This window comes from Lotus japonicus, chromosome 4, assembly GCF_012489685.1.
Source record: "Lotus japonicus ecotype B-129 chromosome 4, LjGifu_v1.2".
Taxonomy (NCBI): Eukaryota; Viridiplantae; Streptophyta; class Magnoliopsida; order Fabales; family Fabaceae; genus Lotus; species Lotus japonicus.
Genome location: NC_080044.1, coordinates 73,552,080 through 73,566,187, shown reverse-complemented (window position 1 = coordinate 73,566,187; position 14,108 = coordinate 73,552,080). Strand labels below are relative to the sequence as shown.

General features: G+C 38.1%; 2 protein-coding genes across 2 annotated transcripts; both read right to left on the bottom strand.

The window, feature by feature from the left end:
* Positions 1–150: 150 nt before the first annotated feature.
* LOC130714837 (type IV inositol polyphosphate 5-phosphatase 9-like) lies at positions 151–3,558 on the bottom strand. Its single transcript, XM_057564800.1, is given in 8 exon segments — positions 151–493; positions 588–660; positions 663–741; positions 840–948; positions 1,450–1,634; positions 2,190–2,517; positions 2,631–2,738; positions 3,046–3,558. Coding segments are annotated over 8 exon segments (1,293 nt in total). The 5' UTR covers positions 3,210–3,558; the 3' UTR covers positions 151–246.
* Positions 3,559–5,376: 1,818 nt separating this feature from the next.
* On the bottom strand, positions 5,377–5,838 carry LOC130713340 (uncharacterized). Its single transcript, XM_057563112.1, has one exon. The coding sequence runs from the start codon at positions 5,836–5,838 to the stop codon at positions 5,377–5,379; it is 462 nt and encodes a 153-aa protein (XP_057419095.1).
* Between the last annotated feature and the right edge of the window lie 8,270 nt (positions 5,839–14,108).

The following is a 14,108-nucleotide window of genomic DNA, read 5'->3' as shown; positions in this document are numbered from 1 at the left end:
CAGCTGGCTGTTAGTTAGTTATCCCTTAGCTCTATTTCCCCCCTTTACCCCTTTCTAGAATATACTCTCCATATCTTGGTCCACTCCCCTCTTGAACAAGTGATTCCCTTGGGCCTGCTATTGGGTCATCGGTCCTAACAATATGTCATGTCCAAGAAGTTTTCCACTTTCATTCCCCTGAAGTTCTCTAGTAGTTGTCTTTTTGCAATGTAAATTAAACGTTTATGTTCATAATTACACTAATATTTACAACCGGAAGCTTGATGTTTTTTTCCTAAATACAAATTCATCAGTGGTGGAAACTTCAAAAGGAGATTCAATTTGCTCGAATCTTTCTGATAGAAACAAGCTTTGCACCCTTGTCAACTCTGGTAAAACCCTGACTTCTGCTGAAAACACTGCTTTAACAGGCCTGTGATCTGATAGTTTTGATTCACTTCTAGCATACTGAAGTTGCTTTAAACCCTTCCCGTACCATACTATTCGATCACACCTAGATTAAGAACAAACAAGAATTTAATAATCATTCAACTAGATTGTCTTGTGACCATAATCATGAATCGATTGTATGTTGTTCTAATAATTACCATGCTGGTGCTCTCCTCTTCTCTGGCTTTTTTCCATGACAAAAACAGCCATAGTACATGTCTGAATTTGAAAATACTTGTAGGTAGGAGCAAATTTGATTACTCCTTCGTGCCATCCTTTTAATATTTTTCCGGCCATTAGCTCCATCATTAGCTTCATTTCCATTGGACACAATTGCATTAGAGACTAATTTAAAGAGAACTTTTTTTAAAGCAATTCAAGAAGACTTTTTAATCTCTAATTATATGTACCTGATCATTTTCTAATAAGGAATCCCAGTCCCTTGTTTCAACAAGTGAGCGTGTTGTTTCTTCTGGTAGAGAAATTCTATAATTTAAATCTCCAAGCAATATTACATGACTGCACAAGACAAGGTTTGATTAGGTGGAGAAAATAATAAAACATGTATATATCTCAGTACAACTAATTAGGTGCAAGTTGGAAAAGATATTTCATTCATTTAATCAGTGATCATTCAATAGGTTGTGGCTATCAATTACAGCCACTAGAATATATTTCTATAATAACTGCAAATGGTTTACAGTGTTCTGTTCTGTTTGTCTGGCAATTTAAATAGCAGAACAACTTCTCAAACTTGATTAAGTCTTGTTTAAAACGTACCAACCAGCAAAGAATAATAGATTAATGTTTGGCGGCATATTTTCTTTGTGGACAAATTCAATATTAATGATGCATAAGAAAACAGTAACTCTTTCTAGAGCCATGGCTATTTAATATTTGCCCCTTGTTTTCATTATTTATTAGGAAAGGAACATAATTATTAAAGAAAAGCAAGGGGGGGGGGGGGAAAGAACAATTTAAAAATAAATTGGACGGTTTCAAACTATTGTTGTTACTTACTCATGATCTAGAATTGTTCTTGGCAAATCAAATAAAGGGCCTCTAGGAAATGTGGTCCTTGAAAAGATTTCAGCAACATTAGAGTTCCTACATTTCTCATCCCCTTCTCTGCCCCCTGAAGCTAGATGGCTGCACACAAAGCAGAAGCTTGTTTCATGTAACTGAAACCTCACTGAAACTGAACCCTGCTAATTAATTAGAGTTGCAAAACAATGAATTAGATACAAATAAGATTTTTAGATAACCAATTCATTCTTAGCATGTTTGAATCATCTTTTATTTCTTAATCAATTCTGGCACTCAAAAGCTACTCATATAAGCTTTTTCCAAGATTCTATTGACTTTAGAGTCAATTGTGAAAGGGTTTCCAAACATCTACATACTATTTCTCCAATGGTGCAATTATAAAAAGTTCACCAAATAGACACCATAATCACTCTTCAATAGCCATTTCTTGTTAAAATACAGTTGCTACAAGAAAGAGAAAAACACTCTTCTTAAGGTTTAATCTAAAAAGTTGATGTTGACTTTTATGAGCGTGTAGTGCAACACAAATATGTATGTTATGCATGTACAATACTAATATACATTCAGTTCAGTGTATGCTTGGATGCACAGTAGAAAATCACAATAAACAATAATAATTTCTCTTAGCTTTAGGAGTTATCGTGATTTTAATTTTAATATAATTTTCCATCATGTATCTAAATATACACTCAATGCGATTTGTTATCGGTTACCTTGTTTCCTAAGCATCCCATTATGCCACAACCAACACATGAGACACTTGGATGCCTAATGAATGCACGAAGATCTCTCCTTGTCCACACAGTTATGAATATTCCAACCATTTGCTTGCTAATGATACATTGGAAATCTTGTGGGCCTTCTTCTTCATAAGGACTAATATTCTTTATCTCCTGGTTTTTAACATCACCTTGATCTTTGTCCTTCTTGTGTGTTCTCTTGTTCAGAGCTTCCCTGACTATGGAATTCCATTTTGTAGAAATCTTATTATTTTCAGATCCAAACACATTTGAGGCTTTTAGAGGAACCACTTCTTGAAACCTGGAATAAAAAATCAACAAATGAATGGTTATTATAAGATAAAAGCTTCATTCAATTTCAAAATGTGTTTTTTTGTGCTAGCAAGAAAAAGGCTGAAGTAGTTCTGACCATACCCAAGTATATAGATGTCACAAGAGTGGTTATCTGTCTCCAACAAATCATCTATATTCAAATCTTCATCTGGTGCAACTCCACCAACGTTCCATGTGCTGACAAATACCCTTAACTCATGAATAAAGAGAGGAAGAATCAGAAGTATTGAGAGAACATGAAAACAAGAATATACAAAAGTAGAACCAATCCAGAACAGAATTGAACTTAAGAAGACATAGTGCATGTTTCAAAATTCTTATGCAATCAAATTCTAGAGCCAGAATCAATTTTGGGGATAAGTTATCTTTACTTCTGGTTTCCAGAACTGATTATGAGTAAATGGAAGTTATTCCAAACATGCTAATACTCTGCTGTGATCAGAAGATATTCTATGTATGACATATGAGATTAAAGAGAGAAAAGTATTAATCTTACTTGTATTTTTGTGTGTCCTTGTGATCATTGAGAACTGTTTTTGAGCTATGATCAATGTCTGCAATACCCAACAAGGGTTCTTCATATCTAGGATAATCTGCTATGAAGTTGTTGCTTCCTAATCGCTTTTTGAGTATCTTATTAGCCACTAATGTAGGCCACATGTCTTAACGAAACAGCATAAGTGTCTATGAAAATTGATTAGAAAACTCAACAGAATTGTGATTTGAGAGAGCGGAGAAGAAGGTGAGACTAGCAATGCTCACTTGTGCATGCTTTCATTCATGGCCTGGTTGTAAGGTAGAAAGGACTATATAGAGAATAGCAGAGGAATAAAGGGAAGGGAAAAGGAAGTGATTATATTCAGGGGAATATAGAAAGGCTACTCCTCCTGATTGAAAAGGAAATGGAAGGCTTTTCAATGTGACGTAAAAGATGATGCACTTTTGGCTACATTGGCTACTCCAGATGATGAAATATAGTTTATATATTTCAAATGGAGTAACATTTTCCCAGTGGAAGAAAGATAGAACACATAAACATGAGTCGACTACTGTTCTTGCAGATTTGAATTCTTGTGTTTGTTGAGAGTTGATCATTTGCCATATTTTAATTGTTGAAATTGGATGCAAGTGGGAGTGTGGTCCATGCGAAATAACAAAAGAGGCAACTAGGAAAAGTGATAAGTAGATAGATAGTTATTGCCCCATCAGAAAGTGATTAGAATCTCTTGGAAGTTGGGATATAACTAACTCAACTCAAAAGTTAATTGCGGTGATTAAGGATTATTCTACTTTTTACCTATTTAGTTTTATTTCTAATTTATTTATGTAAGGCTTCTTAGCTTACTCCCTCACGCACAAAACAAATTGAATTGTGAAGTTTGCATGATTCAACATTATTCATTTATGAGTATACTACTTAACTAATAATTCAATAAAATATAAGAAATCCAAAAGAAATGTGATGAGTTAAATATTACTACTTAACTATTGTTATAATTCAAATTAGGTAATTATTACATTAGGGTGGTTCGGGTGGCTGCACCCTTAAACCTTTCCCTTCCTCCTCTCCGAATTTTAGTTTAATTTTTCTCTAAACCCAATCAAGACATATTTTCCCTATCAAAGTCTGAAATGTCGGGTTGGGGATACCCATACAGGCTCATGCCTAGGTTAGAGTGAGGATTGTCCTAATTTTATAAAGACCTATACTATGAGACTTTTAAATAAAATTCTTTAAGGTTCGATGAAATGTCATGTGAAATTTTGTGTCAACTTTTTTTTTCATAAATGTTCAAATGCATTTATTTAATAGGCGTGGGGAGAGATAAATAAAAAATCTTAACTTGACTGTGTCATGTGATGTTTCTACATGAGCATAAGGTCTTGATCCAATAAAAGATAAGATTTTGGCTTCAGTGGTACTCTAAATAAAATGTGTGATTAAAATAGTAAAGTACTAAAATGCACTCATCACTTATTTTCTATTCATGTTTTTATCCTTGTCCCCTCTCACTGTCATCACACCATATCTGCCCTCATTTTCCGATCCTCATCAGACACACCACCACTCGTCCCTTTGTCGTTGTTACCAGCACTCCCTAGGAGCTTCAGTGTCGTCTTCTGACTCGAGAACAATGACCTCATGTTGGGGCGACCATAAGTTTTAGGAAATAGAACTGAGATCTGAGGAGATATATAGGACCTTGATCTAAGATCTAGCCTCGGCATTAACTCCCTTGTGTTTGCTCTGCCGATTGGTGAAGTGGTTGGCGGAGGAGACGGTAGCATTGACAAAGTCAAGCAGAAAAAGAAAAAAAATAAATAAAGAGATAAGGGCAATTTTGTCTTATTACTTAAAAAATATTTTTATTTTTTGGTTAGTGTGAAATATGGTGGATGGTTCAGTGATTTACTTACTCATCCAAACCACTCTCCAAAGATATAGTCAAATATATTTTTTTTTTTATTTTTTTTTTTTGGTCAAAGATCAAAGATCCATTCATTAAAAGGCACAAAGGCCCAAAGAGCAACATGCTGATCCCACACAGCCGAACAAATAAACAATGAAAACAAGGCTCTGCCAGCAGTTGAAGAAAGGCAAAGGGGACAAGAGATTAAAAACTAAACAATTAAAAGAAGAAAGCTTGGAAACTCTAGGGGGAAGAAAAGTAGTCAAGTTCACTGGCTCCACCACCAACTCAACCACTAGCGTGGGAATCAAATAAATGCATGCAGCATTATTGGTGGGTAAAAACAAAAACAAAAAGAGCTTCACCTAACACACACAAAACAAACAGAAACATGACTCTCTTTCTTCCCTTAGTAGTCAAGCTCTTCTTCTACCATCTTGAACTGCTCTTCCCCTTACTCTATACACTTGAGATCGTTGCTTGTCCAGACTCAAGGCAGCTCTCAAATCATCAGGAGGCTTCCAAAACCAAGAAGGAGGTAGTGAGTTATGGAGTGCCAAGCGAGCTAAGGCATGAGCACTCTGGTTTCCTGATCTCCCCGTCCAGGTGAAACCCCAATTGGGGAAATTCCTCTTCCAAGTGAGTATATCTTCCACTATATTTTGAATTACCCCTACTGTTTTTCTCCTTAAGCAAGCTTCCACCAATTGAAGGTTGTCTGATTCAAAAATAATTTTTCCAATCTGCATGTTTGAGGCTGTAAGAACTGCTTCACGAAGAGCTAAAGCTTCAGCTAGGATAGGCTTGGTTGTGAAGAACCGCTTGGTGGCTCCAAAGGTGAGGTCTCCTCTTTCATCTCTAAATAAGACACTTCCCATGGCTTTATTATTTTGCAAATTTAGGCCTGCATCTGTGTTGCTTTTGAGGTAACCTTGTGGGGGTCTTCTCCATTGGTAAATCCTCTTTGAGCTACCTTGACTAACATCAGAGACTGGTTCTGGTCTGGTCTCTATTGAGATCTCTCTGTGAGAGAGTTTGATCTTTTGTAAACATAGCCTAGGGTCTGGAGGTCGGCCTTTGAAGACAGATTAATTTCTCATTTTCCAAACCTCCCAAAGAGTGATACCTAGGAAAGCAATGGCTTCTCCTGCTCCTTCTCCCCTTTGGCATAAAATAGAGAATTTGTTTTCTAGCCAATTAGCAAAGGTTGTAGTGTTAATATCTGAAATGTCTAACTGCATAGCTCCTCCAAACCAAACTGGCCTAACCCAAGGACAGTGAAAGAGGTAGTGGACTAAGTCCTCTTCATCAGATTCACAAACTGGACAACTCCCATCCACATCACACCCTCTTTTCCTCAGATTCCTCTTGAAAGGGATGGCATTATGACACAATTTCCACAAGAAATTTTTAATCTTGTGTGGGATTCCAGCTCCCCAGATAGATTTCCATAGGAAGCTCGTGGGATTGTTTGAAGAACCAGCTCTCACGTCTACGGGACAGGTAGCTTTCCTACTCTGCCTGTAGCCCGACTTGGTTTCATACTTGCCTGAAGGTCTGAAAGGCCATGTAAGTTCATCACTTCCTGCTGTAATACGAAAAGGGGTCTGCAGCACCTTGCTTACCTCAGTACTAGGGAGAGAATGCCTCAGTTTTTGAACATCCCAAGTTTGATTGCTCCTGTCTATAAATTCAGCCACCTTAGTATTCGTAGGGCCTCCTTGGACATAGGAGTTTGCTGAAACCCATTTGTGTTCTGAAAAATCTGTAGTGTAGCCATCTCCAATGTTCCACAACCCATGATTCAAAAGCAAGGCCCTGCCATGTAGAATACTGGCCCAAACCCAAGAGGCTTGTCTCTTTTTATTCACTTGGAGGAACTCCGAATTTGGTAAATATAAACCCTTAAGAACTTGTACCCATAGAGCATGTGGATTATCCAGAATTCTACAAGCCTGCTTCCCAAGGAAAGCTTGGTTCATGCTTTCAAAATCTCTGAACCCCAAGCCCCCTTCCTCTTTGCTGTAGGTAAGAACTTCCCATCTACGCCAATGAATGCCTCGTTGTTTCTTTCCTTTCCACCAGAATTGGGCTACCTTTGCACAAAGTTGACTACAGAAAGTCTTAGGAAATTTGAGAATTGCCATAGCATAAGAAGGGATGGCCTGGAGGACAGCTTTGATTAGAACCTCCTTGCCAGCCTGATTTAGGAGGCAGCCTCTCCACCCTTGAATTTTGTTGAGAATTCTGTCTTTGATCCACTGTAGAGAGCTAGTCTTTGATCTCCCCCACTCAGCGGGTAAACCAAGATACATCTCCGGCTTATCCCAAATCTGTACACCTAGAATGTTAGCCAAAATGTGCTTTCTACTCCTCATGAGATGTTTGCTGCTCATTAGGCCCGATTTTTGAAGATTGATACGTTGTCCTGATGCTTGAGAGAAGAAGTTGAGGAGCTTTTGGATCTGATAGAGTTCAGGTTCTGAAGCATTTGCAAAGAGAATAGCATCATCAGCAAAGAAAAGGTGAGTGAGGATTGGGCAAGAAGGTGCCAGCTGAAACCCTTTAATAAGGCCTTTGTGGAGACTCTTGCTGAACATATTGGATAGGACGTCCATAGCCAAAAGGAAAAGGTAAGGAGACAAAGGGTCTCCTTGCCTGAGACCCCTCTCAGGTATCAAACTGTCTCCAACTATGCCATTGACCTTGTATCTATAAGTTACTCCTTTAACTAGAATCATCACTAGCTTAATCCATTCTTCGCAGAAACCAAACCTTCTGAGAGTAGCTTCTAGGAACCCCCATTCAAGCCTATCATAGGCTTTATTCATGTTAAGCTTGATAATCACCTGATTCTCCCTTCCTCTCTTTGATCTGTTAAGGTGGTAGAAGGCTTCTTGGACAATGATCAAATTATCTTGTATTTGTCGGCCCCCAATAAAAGCACTTTGGAAAGGAGAAATAATAGTATTCATGAAAGGTTTAAGCATAGTAACCATGATTTTGGTAATTACCTTATAAAGGAAATTGCAGCAACTAATAGGCCTAAACTGGGAGCAATTTTCAGGTAGAGGGATTTTTGGGATTAAAGCCACAACTGTTTCATTCAACTCAAGAGGGATTTCACCTGTGAGGAAAAAAGTGCTGACTGCTTTGCTAACCTCTTCATGTATAGTGGGCCAATTTTTCTGGAAGAAAAGGCCATTTAGACCATCCATGCCTGGGGATTTTAGGTCTCCTAATTCAAAGACTGCACTCTTTATTTCATCTGTAGAAACGACCCTGATCAAGCTTAAATTCATAGCTTGAGAAATCTGAGGTTGAGTATCCTCAAGGCACTCGAGGGTGTAGTTGGTGGTTGTGCTCTTGTAGATTTCTGTGAAATGATCCTGAATAATTCTGCCTATATTTTGCTGACCCTCTATCCACTCTCCCTGGCTTGACTTCAATCTGGCAATATGATTTTTGTCCTTTCTTTGAACTGTTGAAGCATGAAAAAATCTAGTATTTTTATCCCCCCATTTCAACCATTTCACTCTTGATCTTTGCCCCCAAAAGATTTCTTCTTGTTTCCAAAGGGTCTTGATTTTCTTTTGAATTTCATTTGCTTCTTCCCCTTCTTCACTGGTTAAGGTTCTGTTCTGAAATTCCTGTAGCTGTTTCTTCAAACCCCATATTTCTTGATCAGCTCTACGAAACTTACTCTTGCTCCAGTTTTGGAGGGAATTCTTGCAATTTCCCATTCTGTTCAGAAGCTTTTCCCAATCAGAATCCTCCCTAGAGCTTTGGGTTTGGTTGTTCCATCCTTGTTGAATCACTTGTCTGCATTCCTCATCTTCCTCCCAAAGAGCCTCATACTTGAAGGACTTTTGGGGTCTCACCTTTGCATGGATCTGGATGTTAATTGGAGAGTGATCTGAACTTATAATGGGAAGGGCCACAGCTGTTGCATTTGGGTAGAGAGTTCTCCATGACCAGTTGACAAGCACTCTATCAATTCTCTCTTTGGTAACAAAACCGTTTCTTGGATTACTAAACCAAGTAAACCTACAACCCTTTAGTTCCACGTCCATTAGGTTGGCATCATCTAAGAAGTCCCGGAAGCTCTGAATCCTGTTCCTGTTCGGTTCCCGAAGACCTTCCTTCTCACTAGGGTTGAGAATCTCATTAAAATCACCAGCACAAAACCAAGGATCATTTCCTGTATTAAGACCTGCAATCAGGGGCCACATAGCCTTTCTGATGTTGTAAATAGGGTTAGCATAGATGAAGGATCCTAGCCAAAGTCTGTCATTCACCTTGTCCTTTACAGCAACATGTATGAAATTTTGGGAAAATTGAAGAACTTCAATAGAGAATGGTTCAGTCCAGAACAGGCATAGTCCTCTGGAGGTTCCTTGCGCTTCAACACAAAACAAATGATCATATTTCAGCATTCTCTTCATGTTATCTTCTCTTTCTAGGTGGGCTCTGGTTTCCATTAGAAAGAGCAGTGACGGCTGGACCTGTATGCAGAGGTCCTTGAGCTCAAGGATTATCGCAGGAGCCGCCATACCGCGACAATTCCAGCACAAAATACTCATCTAGGGGGTGGGGGCAAGGCAAGGCCCGCCTCCTCAGCCATAGAACCATCAACATCAGAATAGTTATTTGCTGTCCCTAACAGCATAAGTCTCCTCTTGTGCCCTCCTTCCTCAGGAAAGGACTCACCAGTTTCCTCAGATAAACTTCTGACCCTTTTTAAGGTGACTCCCTCAGCAAATTTTTTAACCAGCTTTGATTCCCAGTAGCTGTCAAGAAAATTAAAGGTTCGAAGCTGTCTGCCTTCTCTCTCTTCTGGAAGTTCCACAAAATAAGCGTTGTTGATTAATTCCATGTGGTGTGCCTTTTTCTGGGTGTTATTATGTAATCTGGTTGGTATCACTATTTTCCTGTGGTCTAGTTGCACAATGTGGTTGATCTCTCTCCCTTGAGATCCTATATCAGCTTGACATTTCCCTCTTGCCTTTAGTATATCTGCATCTGAAAGTTCAGCACTAAACAGTGAAGTTCCTCCTTGAGTAGGACTAGGGTAATCAAGAAGGACATGATCTTCCTTAGTCCCTATGAATTCTTTTTGGATTACAAGGGACTGAAGATTAGAAGGTCCTAGGCCAGCACAAGGACCTGAGGACAAAAGGGCTCTTCTAGTAACTGGAATGCTTTCAACTTCAGCTCCTTTATCTCTGGCTGCATTCTCCTGATCAGCAAGGGAAAGGTCTTCGTGTTGTCCCCCATGACAGCAACAAGGGGAGTTGATTTCCATGTTAGTAGAAAGTTCATCAGTTTTACTGTTTGTTGTTTGGCCTTGGTTGGTTGCTGGTTCTCTTTGCTTTGTTGTCTTAGTGCTTACATGGCAAGCACACTCCTCATTAGGAGTAGGGATGTTTGTAGCAGTAGAGCTGTTAGACTCATTTGTTTCAATATCTGGTTGCCTGTGCATATTTTCCATATCTGATTTGCTAGTTCCTGCCATGTCAGTTTTGTTTCTATTCTCCTTCATTAGCCTTTGTTTCCAGTACCTCAGTTCCTGGTCATCTTGGCTTGGGCGACCGGATTCAGCTGTAGCTACTCCTTCCCCTCCAGCTTTTTCTCCCTTCCAAGTGCTTTTATCCACAGCAATAGAAGCCAAAGATCTAGCTGTTGACACTCCCAGATTCTGGGCATATCTTGGTAAAGTCGGGTTGAAAGTTGCCATAGCTTTTGGTCTTGTGCAGGTTTTTTGCTCATGTCCCACTAAGCCACAGTTGAAACAAAAGCCATGAAGTCTCTCATACTTGATAAAAACCCAAGTCTTTGGCAAGTTCTTCCTAGGGACCCAGAACCCAGTAACTAGTGGATTAGTTGTGTCTACAAACACCTTGACTCTTATAAATGGTCTCAAGAGTTTCCCTTCAACTTTGGGGTTTTCCACCAGTAAAACTTCTCCAATCTGGGATGCAACTTTAGAAGCGTTGGAAGTATTCAAGAGGTCCAAAGGTAGGCCATGTATTTGGATCCAAAAGGCCACAAAATTAAATTTTACCTCAAAGACTGATAACTCTGGGATCCACTGCTGCAAGCTCAGGATGTTGCCCATTACATTCCAAGGACCCTCCTCATAGACTCTTTTTGCCAAGTTCTCCCCAACAAAGGTACTGAGAATACAGTTGATCCCCATGTCTGTCATCTGGACTCCAGATTTCAAGTTCCAAGCTTTCAGTAACATAGATTTCATAACATTCTTGTTAATGGGTTTGTCAGACAGAACCTTCCCAATCAAAGTACGTTTAGCTAACTCCAAGCTGTTTTCCTCTTCCACTTGCAGGTCTAAGGTAGCACCGTCAAGAGAAAGAGGGATTGGTGTAGGAAGCAGACCATCCCCCGTCATGGTTTCATCAACAAGGGGCTGTTGTGGGAGCTCCAAGTGTTCCATTGGTCAGAAAACTTCGCAGATCTCAAGAACCAGAAGCTTCCTCTAGAGCCAAGCTTCTGAACTTAAAAGCAGGAGAAAGGAGTCAAAGAAGTGAGAGACACAAAAACGATCCTCTTGCAAAAGACAAAGGAAGGAAACCAGCAAGATCTGGGAAAAAGACTCTCCCTAGAATGAAAACTGCAATAAAATCAAACAGTGAACCCTAGGAGAGAAAAAAAGAATAATATGAACAAACTCGATGGAACATGTGAATAAAAGATGGGGGCCGGATCGGAGATGGACTTTACAGCTACGGGCTCTATCATGTAATTAAACATCTCTCAACTTTCATATACTAGTATCATTTTTTAGAGAAACTGTTGCTTGACAAGTCATTTTGTAAATGAAGTTTTCTATTTAACGATTTCTTATGATAAAATTATGTATAAATTTCCTTGTGGCATGAATTATTTTCATAAACAAATTAAATTCTTTTGAATGATTGTGCCCAACTAAACCAGATACTCTGCAGATTCCCATTGTTATTTAAACGTTATTGTAAATTATATGTGACTATTTAAGAGTCCAGCCGAAAATTTATTAAAAATTAAATTAAATCTTCACATTAATTAAAGTACATTGTCTCCTTAATTAAGACATTTTCCTATCGCGTAGTCAAATTAATGTTATACTCCCTCCGTTCCTATATATAAGTCACAAATAACTAATTCTCTTAGATTAAGAAAAGTAGTTACTAGTAATAAATTTGTAAAAAAAATGATTTACTTTCCTAGATTACCCTTATTTACTTTCCTATGATTTTCTCTTTCCAAGTTAATACTTCTAAAGTTTATCATCTCTTTCATATTAAATATGAGGGTGAACTTGGAAAAAATTATTTAATGCTTCCTAGATATTAGAAAGTGACTTATATTTTGTAACAAATTTTTTTCAAAAAATGTGACTTATAATAGGGAACGGAGGGAGTACCAGCAATGCACCGAATCTCGTAGTCAAGTACTCCTAAGCTGAATCAAAGACATCGATCCTAAGCTGTTAAATATGGAGTTTGAACTTCAAATAACTATGTTCCCTATTTTGTTTTAGATTTGGGTCTTACAAGTAATATTTTCTTTGCTCATTTCATTGAGGTATATCTCGACAATTTTTTATGTTTAAACTAGAAACATTCACATAATTAATAGATTTTTTTAAGCAAGACTAGAATTCAAGACATTATCTAGGAGAGCCAAACATATATATGGACGATTTGAACCTACGTCAACCCATTGAATAATATTAGATAAATTTAAAATTATCATAATTAATTTAAATTAAACAAGTTATAGAGCTATAAATTATTTTATGAATTATATGACAGTGTGTTCCTCGCCCAAGCGATTGTTCATCACATGAATTTGTCTTAGTCTAAGAAAGGGAACTTGTTTTTCAAAATAGTTCTGGAGAAAACATTTGACAAAGTTTCTATGGAGTTCTTAAGGAAGACACTGACCCCTCTTAATTAGATTTTCCTACAGGCATCCTGGGTCTTATAATTAATAATGTCATGCATTACCTCATTGCAGCTTTCTATTTTGTGGAATGTCTTCCCTCTTTCAAGCCCGGGAGAGGCCTTAGGCAAGATTATCCGATATCTCCTATATATCTGTTTAATTTGTTTTTTTCATAGAGATTATCCATCCATAATGAGCATCTTGTTGGTGGACTCTCATATCTCATGTTTTCTTTAGAAATATTGATATGTTTTTTTCTTTCAAACTCCAAGTTAACCAAGTGAATTCACTGGCTAATTATTTCTTTCCACTACCTTGAGGTTTCGTTATATGACACTAAACTCCAAACTTACTCAAATATTACACTTCACCCCATTTTTCTCAAGTAGATAACAATTTTTTTTACACTATTTCCTAACAAAAAATGGGGTGGAGTGTAATATTTGAGTAAGTTTGGAGTTTAGTGTGATATAGAAAAACCTCAAAGTAGTGAAGTGTAATTTACTCTTAAATTAACATTATCATATCAAAGGCCATTACTTTCAAATTAATTATGAGTCGGTTAATTAGTATTTTTTGTATTAATACTGACAGAAGCTATGGCTTGGAGAGTAACGTCATGGGAGCTGGAGGGGTTTGCAGGGACGAGCAGGGGCGTTGGGTCCGTGGATTCATGAACACTGTGCATGGTGGCAGTGCTTTGATTGCAGAAGCAATAGCCCTCAGGGATGGCCTAACTATGGTGTGGGATTGGGGTCACCGGCAGCTTGAGTGCGAAGTTGATTGTCAAGAGCTGGTCACGGCTATTGGAATGGTGAGTTGGACCGTTTTGTACCAGAAATTGGTGAGATCAAATTGCTCCTGCGAAGAAGATGGCGTATCAATGTGAAGGCAGTGCACCGGGACAGCAATCAAGTGGCTGATTCAATGGCTAAGGAAGCTCAGTCTGGGGTGGGGTTTAGGCTTTGTCTTTCTCCTAGTGTGGACCTCGAAGTCCTGCTGCTTAGGGATTCGTTAGGCGTCGGGTAGTTTTTTTTGTTGTTTTGTTACCTTTCCGATGTATCGAGAAAAAAAAAGTATTTTTTGTACTCAAGTTATTGTATATTTTCTTTTTTAATTCATCAAAAAATATTAATTATATATTTCTTCTACTTATAAAAAATTATTACCACAAAAAATGTATGTATGTGGGAACAAAATT

Coding starts and splice junctions, on each gene's coding strand:
- LOC130713340 (XM_057563112.1), bottom strand. CDS start 5,838: ATGGGAAGTGTCTTATTTAGAGATGAAAGAGGAGACCTCACCTTTGGA.